This window comes from Rana temporaria, chromosome 1 (genome assembly GCF_905171775.1).
Source record: "Rana temporaria chromosome 1, aRanTem1.1, whole genome shotgun sequence".
Taxonomy (NCBI): Eukaryota; Metazoa; Chordata; class Amphibia; order Anura; family Ranidae; genus Rana; species Rana temporaria.
This window is the reverse complement of record NC_053489.1, coordinates 33,022,254-33,040,388: the sequence shown is the minus strand read 5'-3', so window position 1 is coordinate 33,040,388 and position 18,135 is coordinate 33,022,254. Positions and strand designations below refer to the sequence as shown.

At 46.5% G+C, this 18,135-nt stretch overlaps 1 protein-coding gene across 1 annotated transcript in view; it reads left to right on the top strand.

Annotated features, from left to right (window-relative positions):
* Nucleotides 1–18,135, top strand: part of SYT4 (synaptotagmin 4) — a 76,984-nt gene that overhangs the window by 21,019 nt on the left and 37,830 nt on the right. The window contains 3 exon segments of the mRNA XM_040336138.1: nucleotides 371–769; nucleotides 772–1,181; nucleotides 13,140–13,260. Of these exon segments, the coding sequence (XP_040192072.1) occupies nucleotides 371–769; nucleotides 772–1,181; nucleotides 13,140–13,260 (930 nt within the window).

The window sequence follows — 18,135 nt, the reverse complement described above, 5'->3', positions numbered from 1 at the left end:
TTTTCTATGCCTCCTAGACTTAAAGGAACAGTTAACCCTTGCAGTGCCCACAACAAGGGAAATGTTCAGATTTCTCAAAGTTCAGTTTTAAGACTGAGGTCTCAGTTTCCTCCTTTGTCTGACATTTTGTTGGGCACAGTCCACTTTTAAATAGATTACGCAGCCATTTAAATAATCCTGCAGCATTTCCGAAAAGCATAGCTGCAATACCAAGAGTCTCCTGCAGGTGGAGCGTAGGCTCTATTTTACTCATACACTGCAATGAAAAATGGTCATGCCTATGCCACATGGATGAATTAATGTCAGATTTATCTGAGTTTTTCTGTCGTACGTGACGTGATATTTTCTATGTTTATTTTATTTTTTTCAGATGAAATCCCGGCGATGGTCGGACTCATAAGCGCCTTCGGCCTTGTCTTTACCGTGTCGCTTTTTTCTTGGATCTGCTGCCAGCGCAAGTCGTCCAAGTCCAACAAGACCCCGCCTTATAAGTTTGTGCACGTGTTGAAAGGAGTCAACATTTACCCGGAAAACCTAAACAGCAAAAAGAAATTCGGGGCGGACGAAAAAACAGAACTGTCTCCTAAATCGTTGATATCAAAGACATCTCTCCACCTCGACTTGGAGAAAAGGGACTTGAACGGCAATTTTCCCAAAGCCAATAAAGTCAGAAGCTCTCCAGATCTCGAGGATATTTCACAACCTCAATTACCGGAGAAAGACAAAGAATCAATCTCTCCGGAGAGCGTCAAGTCCAGCTCATCGCTTTCTTTGTAGACAAACAAGATAAGCTGGGAACGCTCTTCTTCTCCTTAGAGTATAACTTTGAGAAGAAAGCTTTTGTGGTCAACATCAAGGAAGCCCGTTCACTCCCGGCCATGGATGAGCAGTCGATGACTTCCGATCCATACATAAAAATGACCATCCTTCCGGAGAAAAAACACAAGGTTAAAACACGAGTCCTCCGGAAGACCCTAGACCCGGCTTTCGATGAGACATTTACGTTTTATGGAATTCCCTACAGTCAGGTGCAAGATTTGGTCCTCCACTTCATAATCCTGAGCTTTGATAGGTTCTCGAGGGATGACGTCATCGGGGAGGTCCACTTTCCCCTGTCGGGAATTGAACTGACGGATGGAAGAGTGTTGATGAACAGGGAGATCAATAAAAGGAATGTCCGGGTAATTCACCAAAATTACAACATTTATTTTTCTTGAGATTGTTTAGCAATTTATTAAAAAAACAAAACGTATTTATTTCAAGAAGCTTACCGTATTTGCCGGCGTAAAAGACGACTGGGCGTATAAGACGACCCCCTAATTTTCCAGGAAAAATTTTGGTTTTGGGATATACTCGCCATATAAGACTACCCCCTTCTTACTAGTCTTTCTGGAAGCTGAGGGGTAGCCAGAAGAACCGCTGACAGAAACAGGCTTTTTCAAATCTCACTGTGCCATTACATTACATTGCATGCCTCACTGTGCCATTACATTACATTACATGCCTCACTGTGCCATTACATTACATGCCCCCACTGTGCCGTCACTTGCCCCCACTGTGCCTGAACTTGCCCCCACTGTGCCATCACTTGCCCCCACTGGCCCGGATTCAGAGAGCAATTGCGCCGGCATAACCATAGTTACGCAGCGCAATTGCTTACTTGCGCCGGCGTAACAAATGCTCCTGATTCAGGAACCTCGTTACGCCGACTGCAGCCTAAGATATGCGTGGCATAAGGCTCTTATGCCCGCATATCTTAGGCTGCATTCTTGCGATGGCCGCTAGGTGGCGTTCCCGTTGAGCTCAGCGTATAGTATGCAAATTGCATACTAACGCCGATTCACAACGTTACGCGAGCCCTGCGTACGCAGTTTACGTCGTTTGCGTACGGCGGTTTTCGCGTAAGGCTGCCCCTGCTATTAGCAGGGGCAGCCAATGTTACGTATACCCGTCGTTCCCGCGTCGCGAAATTTGAACTTTACGTAGTTTGCGTAAGTGAATCGTGAATGGCGCTGGACGCCATTCACGTTCACTTTGAAGCAAATGACGTCCTTGCGACGTCATTTGCCGCAATGCGCGTCGGGAAAGTTTCCCGACGGAGCATGCGCTCTATGATCGGCGCGGGAACGCGCCTAATTTAAATGATTCCCGCCCCCTACGGGATCATTTAAATTGCTCGCGCTTACGCCGGGCATTTTGCCGGAGCGCCCACGCAATTTACTGAGCTACAGCTCCGTGAATCGCGGGTAGCGCAGAAAAACGTTGCCCTGCGCCTCCGTAAAAACTGCGCAAAGGTACCTGAATCTACCCCACTGTGCCATCACTTGCCCACCACTGTGCCATCACTTGCCCCCCACTGTCCCACCACTGTGCGAACAGTGCCATCACTCACTCACGTTTTGCTGATTTGACTTCCAGGCCGTGACAGTCTCCGTCTGCTGCGAGCGTCCATGATTTGAAAGCCGCGCCTTCTCCTCAGACTGTCCTGTGATAGGCGGAACACAAATTTTCCCAGCAGCGGCTCTGTTCTGTGTTCCGCCTATCACGGACGTCTTCTCATCTCGTCCGAGGATGAGAAGGCATCTGTGATAGGAGGAACACAGAACAGAGGCGCTGCTGGGAAGATTTGTGTTCCGCCTATCACAGGACACTCTGAGGAGAAGGTGCGGCTTTTAAATCATGGATGCCCGCAGCAGACGGAGACTGTCACCGGCGTATAAGACGACTCCCGACATTGGATGTATTTTTTTGCATCCAAAAAGTCGTCTTATACGTCGGAAAATACGGTAGGTGTTTGTGTCAAGTCATCTACACTTTGGCTCCCATTACTATGCAGCTCAACACTGTGCTAACACGGTCGTAATAAGCCATTTTTATTAAATTAGGGGGGGAAAAAAAGAACATATAGCAGCACCTGTTCTTTTAAGCCAGTTGCAGAGTTAAACTCCCTCTGGGATTAATTAATAGTTTCCCTTTGGGATTAAAGGGGTTGTAAAGGTTCGTTTTTTTTTTCCCTTTAACCACTTTAAGACCAAGCCTCTTTTTCAGACTCGGTGTTTACAAGTTAAAAACACGTTTTTTTTTTTTGCTAGAAAATGACTTGGAACCCCCAAACATTATAATTTATTTTCTAACACCCTAGAGAATAAAATGGCAGGCATTGCAATACTTTTTGTCACACCGTATTTGCGCAGCGGTCTTACAAGCGCAGTTTTTTTAATTAAAAAATAAGACAACAGTAAAATTAGCCCAATTTTTTTTGTTATATTGTGAAAGATAATGTTACGCCGAGTAAATTGATACCCAACATGTCACGCTTCAAAATTGCGCCCGCTCGTGGAATGGTCGTCAAACTTTTACCCTTAAAAATCTCCATAGGCAACGTTTAAAAAAAGCTACAGGTTGCATGTTTTGAGTTACGGAGGAAGTCTAGGGCTAGAATTATTGCTCTCGCTCTACCGATCGCGGCGATACCTCACATGTGTGGTTTGAACACCGCTTTCATATGCAGGCACTACTCACGTATGCGTTCGCTTCTGCGCCTGAGCTCGTCGGGACGGGGCACTTAAATTTTTTTTTTCTTATTTATTTTACTTGATTTTATGGATTTTGAAAGTGTTTTTTTTTTTAAAGTGGGTCACTTTTATTCCTATTACAAGGAATGTAAACATCCCTTGTAATAGAAAAAAAGCATGACAGGAACTCTTAAAGCGGGAGTTCACCCATTTAAAAAAAAAAAAAAAATCTCCCCTTAGCTTCCTGCTCGTTCGGTCTAGGGGAATCGGCTATTTATATTAAAATAGGTGCAGTACTTACCCGTTTTCGAGCTGCATCTTCTTCCGTCGCTTCCGGGTATGGGTCTTCGGGAGCGGGCGTTCCTTCTTGAGTGACAGCTTTCCGAGAGGCTTCCGACGGTCGCATCCATCGCGTCACTCGTAGCCGAAAGAAGCCGAACGTCGGTGCGGCTCTATACTGCGCCTGCGCACCGACGTTCGGCTTCTTTCGGAAAATCGTGACGCGATGGATGCGACCGTCGGAAGCCTCTCGGAAACCTGTCAATCAAGAAGGACCGCCCATTCCCGAAGCCCATACCCGGAAGCGACGGAGAGGATGCGTCTCGTAAACGGGTAAGTACTGCACATATTTTAAAATAAATTGCCGATTCCCCTAGTAATAACGAGCAGGAAGCGAAGGGGGAAAAGTGCCCTCTAAGGGTGAACCCCCGCTTTAAGTATGAGATCTGGGGTCAAAAAGATCTCATATTTGGACTTAAATGCAATAATAAAAAAAAAAAAAAAATTGACATTTGAAATCCCCTCACTCGTCTCCACACACAGCAAGGGATAGGGCTGGATCTCCTCCGCCGCTATCGACGGCTCTGGTAAGCGGCGGAGGGCACTGGAGAGCGGTGGGAGGGAGGGGGCCCTCTCCCGCCGCTGATAAAAGTGATCTCACAGCGAATCCGCCGCAGAGACCACTTTTATCTTGTAGAGGACCGCCCGCTGAAGAAAAGGATACTGGAGTTATGGTAGCTAGCCTAACAACCTAAATTAATTTAATTAATTGAAAAAAAAAAACTTTTTGCTATAATACATATCCCCAAAAAAATATAAACACATTTTTTCCTCTGTTTAGGCCAATATATATTCTTCTACATATTTTTGGCGTATATTGATTGGTTTGCGCAAAAGTTATAGGGCCAGATCCACGAAGCGCGGCGCTTCTATCCGTCCGGCGTAGCGTATCTCTGATACACTACGCCGCCGTAACTTACATTTTTTTTGTATCCTCAAAGAATTTGCGCTGTAAGTTACGGTTACGGCGGCGTAGTGTAACTTTGGCTGCGTAAGGGTGCGCAATTCAAATGGATGTGATGGGGGCGTGTTTTATGTAAATACGTCTTGACCCGACGTAAATGGTGTTTTTTTTAACTGCGCATGCGCTGTCCGTGGGGGTATCCCAGTGCGCATGCTCAAAATTAACCCGCAACAAGCCAATGCTTACGACGTGAACGTCATTCTACGCAAAGCCCTATTCGCGAACGACTTACGCAAACAACGTAAAAAATTCAAAATGCGAGGCAGGAACGCCGGCCATACTTAACATTGAGTACGCCTCATAACAGTAGCTTTAACTATACGCCGAAAAAAGCAGAACGCAAACGACGTAAAAAAAAATGCGCCAGCCGGACGTACGTTTGTGGATCGCCGTAACTAGCTAATTTGTATACTCGACGCAGAATTCGAAGGAAACGACCACCTAGCGGCCGCCGAAAAGTTGCAGCGTAGATCCGACAGCGTACTAAGACGTACGCCTGTCGGATCGAGGCCAGATGCCGTCGTATCTTGTCTTGAAGATACAAAACAAAGATACGACGCGCAAAATTTGAAATTACGCGGCGTATCAAGAGATACGCCGGCGTAATACTTTTGTGGATCTGCCCCTAAGTGTCTACAAACTATGGGATAGATTTAGGGACTTTTTAAAATTGTTTCTACCGGTAATAGTGGCGATCTGTAATTTTTAGCGGCACTGCGGCATTGCGGCGGACAAATCTGACCCCAAATGAAAGTTTTTGGGGACCAGTGACATTATTACATTGATTAGAGCTATAAAAATCAATGTAAAAATTACACTGGCATGGAGGGGGTTAACACTAGGGAGCGATCAAGGGGTTAACTGTGTTCCCTAGGTGTGTTTTAAAGTATAAGTAAACCCCACTATCGTTTTCAGCCAAGGAAGCTGCCATCTTTGCCTCTGTTTAATCTACAACTGCTATGATGCTGCACATGTGATCAGTTATGACACCAGCCATTGGATGGTTTGACAGCTTGGTTGAGAGCACAACCAATAAAAGTGAAGCATTTCTGGCATGTGCCGTAAATGAAACTGTTTTTATGGATGGGTTTACTTCCGCTTTAACTGTAGGGGGATGGGCTGCCAGGCAGAACAGGGAATCACCTTATTTACATAGGCAGTGGCCCGTTCTGCCTCTGTACACAGCGATTTGCGGGTCGCTGGCGGACTTTGAGTCTGCGGACTCCGCGGGCACGCTACCGCTGCGCACCTGCTATCCTCTTTGCACGGACCGACGTACAGGTACGTTGGTCCGCGTAGGAGAGCCGACCTAGCGCAGTATATCTACCTGAGCTGGTCGGCTAGTGGTGAAAGGCCAATTCCAGAAATTTGTAAAAAATCTACCCTTGTATTACCCCCAAAGCAGGGACGGGACGAGGGGTGGGTAGGAGGGACGGTTGCCCTGGGCACAAGGGTTTACTGCAGGGATGGGGGTGCCTTCCTTCTGTTGCAAGGCTGATAGGAGTAGTGACTTTAAGAAGTGAGTGACTGCTGGGTGTAGGATCCCCTAAGCTTGCACACCATGAATGAGGATAGTTTGGCATCTTTGCCCTGGATGACCTTATGTTGGCCCTGCCCCCAAGCTTCCCCTCTGCATGGGTAACAGCTAGTAATGTGTAGGGGGTACAGGAACAGGGAAGGTTACTTAACCTAAACCCCTCTCCAGACTAGGGTGACCACATTTCCAAACTACCATTCAGGGACACCCTCCCTTCCCAAAAATCAGCTTGTGCTGTAACGAATCGCAACACAGTGATTGGACACAAGAGGCGGGGTTTATGATTTCTCCAATCACAAGCAGGGGGCGGGGATTGTGCTCCTCCAGGCATTCCCGGCTAAGACAAGTACTGTCAGTGAGTAAAGCGGTGATGTGACGGCCTTTTTTGGGGCATCAGATTGGCCCAGGGGGTGGCTGTGCCAGTTTCATTTCGGGACACTGTATTGTCCTGGAATGAATGTGCCCGGGACTGACCTGCAAAATGCGGGACTGTCCCGGGCAATCCGGGACACGTGGTCACCCTACTCCAGACAGCTCCCACACTGCCCCCTTTTGCACTGCACCATAACTCCAGTCAGGCTGTCTATTTGGCTATTAACCCTAGGTGTATTGATTAGTTTGCGCAAAAGTTATATAGGTAGATTCAGAGAGAAAGGCTTAAACTTGCGGCGGCGTAGCTTAGCGTGTTTAGGCTACGCCGCCGTAAGTTAGCTAGGCAAGTACATGATTCACAATGTACTTACCTGCTAAGTTACGGCGGCGTAGCCTAAAGCGGGCGGGCGTAAGGGCGCCGAATTCAAATGTGTGTAAGAGGGGCGTGTTTTATGTTAATAAGGCTTGACCTTACGTTTTTGACGTTTCTTTTTTACTGCGCATGCCCACGGCGCCTACATTTCCCAGTGTGCATTGCGGCTAAGTACGCCGTACGGGCCTATTGATTTTGACGTGGACGCAAACGACGTAAAAATTTCGAATCTCGAAGCGGGAACGGCAGCCATACTTTAACATTGCTATTCCATCTAATAGATGGAATACATTTAGGGCTGATAATGGCTTATGGAAACGGCGTAAATGTACTGCGGCGGCCGGGCGTACGTTCGTGAATTGGCGTATCTACTAATTTACATATTCTACGCCGACCGCAATGGAAGCGCCACCTAGCGGCCATCCGAAATATTGCAACCTAAGATAGGACGGCACAAGCCGTCGTATCTTAGATATGTTTAAGCGTATCTCTGTTTGAGAATACACTTAAACATAAGTCGGCGTAGATTCTGAGTTAGGTCGGCTTATCTACTGATAAGCCGGCCTAACTCTTACTGAATCTACCTACTAGTGTCTACAAAATAGAGGATGGGTTTATGTCATTTTTATTATTAATAAAAAAAAATGATAGTAATGGCGGTAATCAGCTATTTTTAGCGGGACAGCGACATTGCGGCGGACAAATCGAAAACTTTTGACATTTATACAGCGGTCAGAGCTAATAATAGTCACTGATTACTGTATAAATGTCACTGGCAGGGAAGTGGGTAACACTAGGGGGGCAATCAAGGGGTTAAGTGTGTTCCCTGGGAGTGTTTCTAACTGTATGGGGGAAGTGTAGTGACTGGTGGAGGAGAGAGATCGCTGTTCCTGATCACTAGCAACAGCAGATCTCTCTCTACTGCCCTCCCTGACAGAATGAGAATCTGCTTGTTTACATTGACAGATTCCCGTTCTGTCTCTCTCTGGAGCGATCGCGGGTCGCCAGCGGCTCCGGTGGCACCTATAGGTCTTAAAGCGGCTGCCGCACAGCTGGGGCGATTCGCGCTGCCATGCCAACCTGTCGCCGTGTAACAATGGCAGCTGGTCAGCAAGGTGTTAAAAGTACATTTGATGAACTAGTAAACTATAGGCAAAACTGTATTTTTTTTTCATTTTGGATAGAGCAAGGGAGGGTTACAACCCCTGTCAGTTTATGTTTCACCATCGGTGTCCCATTGCAGAGATTTCCCTTCACTTCCTCTCCTTAAGCCAAAACAGGAAGTGAGAGGAAATCCCTGAAAATTGGGGGAATACATTGGGGAACCCCAGGTCACAAGAGCCAGTGTCCCAATTGGAAGATTTCCCCCCTATTACTTTTCTGGGGACAACCCAAAATTTGGGATTTTCTTTTACGTTCACTTTTAATGATAATGTTTTGTTATGTTGTACATACCGTATTTTGCCTGGGTTAGATCCAGCTTCCGGGTACTCACTCCCGCGGGAGTAGGCGTTTCTAGCCTGAGGCGCAATGTAATCTGGGAGTTCGCCCAGATGTGTCATGTCCTTCCGAAAAAACGCACCCCCGGCGGATAAGGAACCCCCCCCCCGTACTGCGCAGGCGCGTCACGAACCTCAACGGAGTTTCCGAAAGTAGCCGAACATGTAGAGCTGCGAGTTAGCTCTACACGGCGCCTGCGCAGTCAGCTCTATGCGGCTCCTAGTCGGTGCGCAGGCGCCGTGTAGAGCTAACTCGCAGCTCTACATGTTCGGCTACTTTCGGAAACTCCGTTGAGGTTCGTGATGCGCCTGCGCAGTACAGGGGGGGGGGTCCTTATTCGCCGGGGGTGCCTTTTTCAGCAGAACACCGTCCACGGCTTCCAGGAAGTCAGAAAATTAGGCAGTCGCACTCACAGGTGCCTCGCGGCCGCCTAAATTACCCAATGCATTACCCCAGTTTTGAGGGACAGGGGACCTTAACGCTGCTGTGCTCAGGCGGGGTTAAGAGCCCTGACTCAGGAGCAGGGCCGCCAGCGTCCCTAACAACCAGTGAATATCGGTGACACCACCCCTTGTGACGTCAATGACCTGGCAGCCCTCAGTCAATGATGTCACAAGGGGGCGGGTTCACCAGGTGACATCTCTGGGTGGTCCCCGCCCCTTAGTTATTAAAGAGCAAGATCTGGGGGCCGCCTTGTTAAAGGGGGCTTCCAGATTCCGATAAGCCCCCTGCCCGCAGACCCCCACAACCACCGGCCAGGGTTGTGGGGAAGAGGCTCTTCACCTTGAATTCTTTTTCCCATCAGGGGCGTGGGTGGGGCCCCATGTCAAGTTTTGCCTAAGGCCTCACAAAGCCTAGAGCTGCCTCTGCTTGTGGGCTTCACAATGCCCACAAGCAAAATGGAAACTTTATGGAGCTGATTTTAAAAGTTCATCTTTTGCACGAAAACAGGGGAGGTTTGAAGTCACCAAACAAGTGAGTACTAATTGGTGATCTACAAACACATTGAATGCAACCAAAAAAAAAAAACGATCTGCTGTGGAACTCCCGCTTTAAACAGGAGAAATAGAGAGGATGAATCTCATCAAAAGGGGCACAGACAGCCATAAAAACTGACAGGCGTTCTAATCCTTCTGCACCCTATCCAAAAAAAAAAAAAGTTTTGCCTGTTAGTTCTAACAATTCTGTATTCTTGATGTTTAACCACTTCAGCTCCGGAAGGCTTTACCCCCATTTGCCATACGGCACTGCTTTATTTTAACTGACAATTGCGCTGTCGTGCGATGCTGTACCCAAATAAAATTGATGTTCTTTTTTCCCACAAATAGAGCTTTCTTTCGGTGGTATTTGATCACCTCTGCGGTTTTATTTTTTTGCGCTATAACCAAAAAAAGACAGACTATTCTGAAAAAAAACAATGGGATAGATTCAGGTAGGGGCCCGCAATGATACGGCGGTGCAGCGTATCGTATTTACGCTACGCCGCCGTAACTTACAGGAGCAAGTGCTGTATTCACAAAGCACTTGCTCCATAAGTTTGTGGCAGCGTAGCGTAAATGGGGCCGGCGTAAGCCCGCGTAATTCAAATGTGAAAGGGGGGGGCGTGTTTTATGTAAATAATGGATGACCTGACGTGATTGACGTTTTGTACGTTTTGTATGCGCCGTCCGTGTACATATCCCAGTGTGCATTGCTTCCAAGTACGGCGCAACGACGTATTGGTTTCGACGTGAACGTAAATTACGTCCAGCCCTATTCGCGAACGACTTACGCAAACAACGTAAAAAATTCAAATTTCGACGCGGGAACGACGTCTATACTTAACATTGCGTGCGCCTCCTAATAGCAGGAACAACCTTACGCCGAAAAAGCCTAACGTAAACGGCGTATCTAGTTAATTTGCATAATCTACGCCGACAACAACGGAAGCGCCCCTAGCGGCCAGCGTAAGAATGCACCCTAAGATACGACGGTGTAAGAGACTTACGCCAGTCGGATCTTAGGCTAATGTCGGCGTATCTAGCTTTCTGAATACAGAAAGTAGATACGCCGTCGCAGCTTTGGAATTACGCGGCGTATCTATGGATACGCCGGCGTAATTCTTTCCTGAATCTACCCCAATATTTTTTACTTTCTGCTGTAAAACATACTGTATGCAATATTATTTATTTATTTTTCAAAATCTAGTTTCTTCATCAGTTTAGCGCAATATGTATTCTGCTACATGTTTTTGGTAAAAAAAAAAAAAAAAAATTGCGTAAAACGTATCACATCTACAAACTATGGAATATTTTTATGGCATTTTTATTTTTATTGTTACCAGTAATAGTGGCGATCAGCGATTTTTAGCGGGACTGCGACATTGCGGCAGACAAATTGAACACTAATGCCGTGTACACACGATCAGTCCATCCGATGAGAACGGTCTGAAGGACCGTTGTCATAGGTTAACCGATGAAGCTGACTGATGGTCCGTCGCGCCTACACACCATCGGTTAAAAAAACGATCGTGTCAGAACGCGGTGACGTAAAACACAACGACGTGCTGAAAAAAACGAAGTTCAATGCTTCCAAGCATGCGTCGACTTGATTCTGAGCATGCGTGGATTTTTAACCGATGGTCGTGCCTACTAACGATCGGTTTTTGACCTATCGGTTAGCAATCCATAGGTTAAATTTAAAGCAAGTTGGCTTTTCTTTAACCAATGGTAAAATAACCTATGGGGCCCACACACGATTGGTTTTGACCGATGAGAACGGTCCATCAGACCGTTGTCCTCTGGTTAACCTATCGTGTGTACGAGGCCTAAGTGACACTTTTTGGGGACCAGTGACACCAATACTGTGATCAGTACTAAAAAATATGCACTGTCACTGTACTAATGACACTGGCAGGGAAGGAGCTAACATCAGGGGCGATCAAAGGGTTAAAGTGGAAGTCCATGCAAAAACTAAAATCCCTGCATCCATAGACACCGGTGATCCAACACTAACCTCTATCCCTGTAAAGAAAAAAACGAGTATACAGTGGAACCTTGATTTATGATAACGTGGTTAACGAGCGTTTTGAATAACGAGCAACTTTTTTTTAAATTCTGACTCGGTTTGCAAGTGTGGTCTCTCAAAACTAGTAGAATTCAAGCTAACGGGGTGTGCAGTACCGCATGTGGCCAGAGGTGCGGGGGCGCCGGTGACACTCGGTTTTTCATAAATACTTGAAATCACTCGGAAATACTCCGTTCCCGAGTGTTTCCGAACATTTCCGGGGGTTTCTAAGATCAACCGTGCTGTCCCTGGGCCATATTCTTGTACTTTCTGCGGCGGCATCGCGTAAGCCATTTACACTACGCCGCCGCAACTTACTGGAGCAAGTGCCGTATTCCTCAAGCACTTGCTCCGTAGTTTGCGGCGGCGTAGTGTAAAAGGCCCGGCGTATCCCTGCGTAATTCCAAGGCCTGTATTTAAATTAAGTGCGCCCCCGTGCCGTTCGAACTGCGAATGCGCCGGGCTTAAAATAGCCCAGTGCGCATGCTCCAGTTCTCAACGGAAAACGTCAATGACGCCGGCGTGTGCGACATTGACATAAAGTCGTATTCAAGAACGACTTAGGAAAACGACGTACCCGACGGGAAAAGACGACGCGGACCCGACGCCATACTTAACATGGCATACGTGGGACTGGCGTAAGGTTACCCCTCATATAGCAGGGGTAACCTTACGCTTACGCAAACGACGTAAGCGACGGTTACGCAACGCGATTTCGTTCGGGAATCGGCGTATCAGGCTCATTTGCATAAACAAATGAGACCTGAACGTAAACGCCACCTAGCGGCCGGCGGCAAATTACATTTAAGATCCGACAGTGTAAGTGACTTACACATGTCGGATCTTCAGCGTATCTACGCGAAAATGATTCTAGGAATCACTCGCATAGATACCCGGGTCAAAAAAGAGAGATACGATGGAGTATCCTGAGATACTCCGTCGTAACTCTTCTGAGAATATGGCCCTCTGGGTATTTCCAAGGCTCTCCGGCGCCCCCCCCCACCTCTGGCCACATGCTGTATTGCATGCCATAGAAGTCAATGCGGAACAAATTATCTTTGTTTCCATTGACTTCTATGGGGAAACTCGCTTTGATATGCGAGTGCTTTGTATTACAAGCATTCTCCTGGAACGGATTTTACTCACAATCCAAGGTTCCACAGTACATACCTTTCTGGAAGACGATCTGACCGGATCCCACGCTGAGCTGTCAGCCGCGGCTTCTCTGTGTCGGCGGGTGCAGAGGAGACAGAGGACAACGAAAGCTCCATAGTAACTCTATGGGTGACGTCTCTTCCCATTAGTTTCACATCCGTTGTTGGCCGTGTCCTCTGCAGAGCTTCCGCCGCTGGAGATCCAGTGGGATCAGGTTAGATAGGCTTCCAAAAAGTGGGGATTACCCAAAGACTTGCTCACCTGGAGCAGCTTTCACTTGTTCCTTGTGTTATATGTCGGGAACTGCAAGTTTAACGGAATGTCTTTCTTTGATTGCAGAAGTCGGCAGGACGTGGAGAATTGCTGATCTCTCTCTGTTACCAGTCTACTACAAACACCTTAACAGTGGTGGTGCTGAAGGCGCGTCACCTCCCCAAAGCTGACACATCAGGATTGTCAGGTACTCTTCCATTTAAATATTTTTTGGTATTCAGATATTGGCACGTTATTTGTGTTTAACCACTTAAGCCCCGGACCAATATGCTGCCTAAAGACCCAAGGTGTTTTTACAGTTCGGGACTGCGTCGCTTTAACAGACAATTGCGCGGTCGTGCGACGTGGCTCCCGAATACAATTTGCATCCTTTTTTCCCCACAAATAGAGCTTTTTTTGGTGGTATTTGATCACATCTGCAGTTTTTAGTTTTTGCGCTATAAACAAAAATAGAGCGACAATTTTGAATATTTTTAACTTTTTGCTATAATAAATATCCCCCAAAAACATATATACATTTTTTTTTCCTCAGTTTAGGCCGATACGTATTCTTCTACCTATTTTTGGTAAAAAAAATCGCAATAATCGTTTATCGGTTGGTTTGCGCAAAATGTATAGTGTTTACAAAATAGGGTATAGTTTTATTGCATTTTAATTTTTTTTATTTTTTTTACTACTAATGGCGGCGATCAGCGATTTTTTTCGTGACTGCGACATTATGGCGGACACTTCGGACAATTTTGACACATTTTTGGGACCATTGTCATTTTCACAGCAAAAAATGCATTTAAAATGCATTCTTTATTGTGAAAATGACAATTGCAGTTTGGGAGTTAACCACAGGGGGCGCTGTAGGAGTTAGGGTTCACTTTGTATGTGTTTACTACTGTAAGGGGGTGTGGCTGTAGGTGTGACGTCATCGATCGTGTCTCCCCTATAAAGGGGATGACACGATCGATACGCCGCCACAGTGAAGCACGGGGAAGCCGTGTTTACACACGGCTCTCCCCGTTCTTCAGCTCCGGGGAACGATCGCCGCACTCGAGCGGCGATCGGTTCCGTGGGACCCGCGATCCCGGTCCCGGAGCTTCGGACCGGGTCGCGGAGCGCGCCACGACCCACGGCTGGGTACAAGTACAGGACGTATATATACGTTGATGTGCCCAGCCGTGCCATTCTGCCGACGTATATGTGCAGGAGGCGGTCCTTAAGTGGTTAAATGTCTCAGAGCTGCTGATTTCTTCAGAAATATATGTGTGTCACCTATCTGTTGGTGGTAATGGAGGTGATAAGAGTGTTCTCTTCCACAATTCCCATCTGAGCACCCCCTGGTGGTGGAGACAGGGACTGCTAGGGCAACACAATGGTGCGGGTGCCAGGATGTTGGTGCCGCGAACTTGAATCTGTCCAATATTATCCACTTGACCCCCAGGTCTTTTCTGCCATTTTTTCTTTACATGTACTGTAACAATCAGTATTTTTTTTTTTTTGCCAAAAAGTTTCTTAGAGGTAGATTCAGGTACATTGGATTAAAGTTACGGCGGCGTAGCTTAGCGTGTTTAGGCTACGCCGCCGTAAATTAGCTAGGCTAGTAATGATTCTCAATATACTTGCCTGCTAATCTAAGACGGCGTAGCCTAATGACTTGGAGGGGGGCGTGTTTGATGGTAATGAGGCTTGACCTCACGTTTTTTACGTTTTTTTTAACTGCGCATGCGCCAGGCGCCTACATATCCCAGTGTGCATTGCGGCTACGTACGCCGCGCGGGCATATTGATTTCGACGTGGACGTAAACGACGTAAATCCCGATTCACGGACGACTTACGCAAACGACGTAAAAAATTCGAATCTCCGGCGGGAACGGCGGCCATACTTTAACATTGTTATTCCACCTAATAGATGGAATAACTTTAGGCCTGCTAATGCCTTACGGAAACGGCGTAAATCAACTGCGGCGGCCGGGCGTACGTTCGTGAATCGGCGTATCAACTCATTTACATATTCTACTCCGACCGCAATGGAAGCGCCACCTAGCGGCCATCCAAAATATTGCAATCTAAGATAGGACGGTGCAAGCCGTCTTATCTTAGATATGTTTAAGCGTATCTCTGTTTGAGCATACACTTAAACATACGTCGGCGTAGATTCTGAGTTAGGTCGACTTATTTACTGATAAGCCGGCCTAACTCTACCTGAATCTACCTATTAGATTATAAAATTCCAATAAAAAGTAATTGACAAAAAAAAAAAAGGTTTCTTCGAAACCCCCAAACATTATCAATGTTTTTAACGCAGAGGCCCTAGAGAATAAATTGGCGGGTATCGCAATTTTTTTTGTGTCACGTAGTCATGTTATGTCATACACCTTTTGAATTTTTATGTAAAAAACACAATACATAACCTGATTTTTTGGGTAAAATATAAAAGATGATGTTAAAACAACCATTGCAGCTAAGAAGCCACTCCAGACCCGAGCAACCAGCCGTCACATCCGTCAGCTGGCCGGAGACCCAAACGGAGCCTGAATTGACTTTGATCAGGGCTTGGATATGGTAATCTGGAAGCAACGTCATGACATCACTTCCGGTTTACCGGACCCTTAAAGGCGCCAGTTTAAAAAAATCAAAAGTATTCAAAAACACAAATCTTGGTGGTGTTTTCAATGCTTTTGAGTGTAAAGGAGGGATTTGGGGTCATAAAGAATACCTGTCCTATTGCTGTCACAAGGGATGTTTACATTACTTGTCACAGCAATAGTGAGCAAAAAATTAAGGAAATTTAGAGCAACAGTGTAATTTATATATATATATATATATAAAAATAATAATAAAAAAAAAATAGGCGCTCCCGTCCCCTGGTACTAGCGCGCAAAGGCGAACGTGTGTGTCAGTCCCGAATGTAAGTAAACCAGGATCGTCCCACACATGTGAGGTATCACCGCGAATGTCAGATCATGGGCTATGAATAAGCACTTTTGAGAGTGTGGAACGCGTCAGTTCCTGTATTCCGCTGTTTGCTGTGGCTTGTATTTTTTTGATTATCATCTCTTTTTTTAAATAAAGGCATTGGGGCAGATTCAGATAGAGATATGACGGCGTATCTCTGAGATCCAACGGTCGGATCTATGCGGCTGATTCATAGAATCAGTTACGCATAGATCTCCCTTAGATCCGACAGGTGTAAGTGACTTACACCGTCGGATCTTAGGCTGCAATCTCCCGCTGGCCGCTAGGTGGCGTTTCGTGTTTTATTTGCGACGAATATGCAAATGAGGAGATCCGCTGATTCAGAAACGAACGCCCGCCCGTCGCTTTTTTTTTACGTCGTTTGCGTTCGGCTTTTTCCGGCGGATAGTTTACCCTGCTATATGCGGCGTATCCTATGTTAAGTATGGCCGTCGTTCCCGCGCCGAGTTTTGAATTTTTACGGCGTTTGCGTAAGTCGTTCGCGGATACGGATGGACGTAATTTACGCTCACGCCGAAACCAATGACGTCCTAGCGACGTCATTGGGAGCAATGCACGCCGGGAACATTTGCGGATGGCGCATGCGCAGTTAAATCGGCGCGGGGATGCGCCTGATTTAAATACTACACTCCCCCTAGCCGCGGAATTTGAATTCCGCCGGGGGATTTACGATCCGCCGCCGCAAGTTTTGAAGTAAGTGCTTTCTGAATACAGCACTAGCCTCTCAAACTTGCGCCGGCGGATCGTAAATCAGATAGATTACGCGGATCTAAAGATCCGCTAATCTATCTGAATCTACCCCATTGATTTTTGAGTGCGGCTGTCAAGAATTTTCTCTTCATCCAATTGCTGATAAAGCTGCACCGATGGGCACTGATGAAGCTGCACTGATAGGCTGCACTGAGGGGCACTGAGAGGCTGCACTGATGGGCACTGATAGGCTGAACAACGGATGGGTACTGATGAGGCGCCACTGATGGGTACTGATGATGCTGCACTCATGGGCACTGATAAGCTGCCCTGATGGGTACTTATAGACTGCACTGATAGGACTGCTCTGATGGGCACTGATAAGCTGCACTGATGGGCACTGATAGGCTGCACTGATGGGCACTGATGAGTCTGCACTGATGGGTACTGATATGCTTTGGCACTTGGTATCCACTTTTAATGTAGAGAGAGGAAGAGGCAAAGCTCTAAGAGGAATAGGTGGAGCCTAAAGAAGAAGGGGTGTGGCCTACAGGTGACAGGGTGAATCTTAAACTGGAATCGGTGTGGCCTTGACAGGAAGGGTGGGTCATATTAAATTAGGAGGTGCAAAAGTTTAGTCAGGCCTAGGGAAACACAAAAGATAATTATACCACTGGGCTTATTAGTTATATATATTTATATATATATATATATATATAAATTTGAAACAATACAAAAACCTCTAACTTAGCTATACCATGTGACCCTTTTCTTTTAGAGCTCAAGTCATCAGTAAGAAGTACTCACCAAGCCCCCTTTATGGCCTCTATGCCCAGTCGAAGTCCATGTTTTACTTTTGAAAAAAAAAATCGACACCTTCTGGAGTGTCGAATCATTCAGGTTTCCCACTGCTCAAGACCCCCTCTATTATGTCAATGTTCTCTCGGCTCCCAGCAAAGCTTTGAGTTATCCGCAGAAACTGTGAGCAGGGATCAGGAGAGAGTGCCATGAAAGGGCATGAGCAAGATCCCATTGTTGTGGGTTGTTGATATCAAAAACAGGATTTTTGTTTTGTTGCAGCCATTTTACTGGTATAATTTTACCCAATCAGATTCACTTTCAATTGTAATGGTCCTGATTCACCTGCTGGTGGCAATGTGGTTACCCAGATAGAAAGTTGTAGTTCCAGTGTCCACCAGCGGGTGTCTCCCAGCAGCAAGCAGCAGTTCCTAGTAATCTGATGCTGGTTGCTGAAAGGGTACTTAAGTCCCTCTTTTGCTGATACACCTCTCATCAGTGTTTGCTTTGCTTGCTATGCTAAGTCCGATGCTGCTGCCATTTGTCTGGATCTTGCTCTCGTTCTGCATCCTTTATCCTGCACCCCCCTGCCTTATATCTGCTCCCC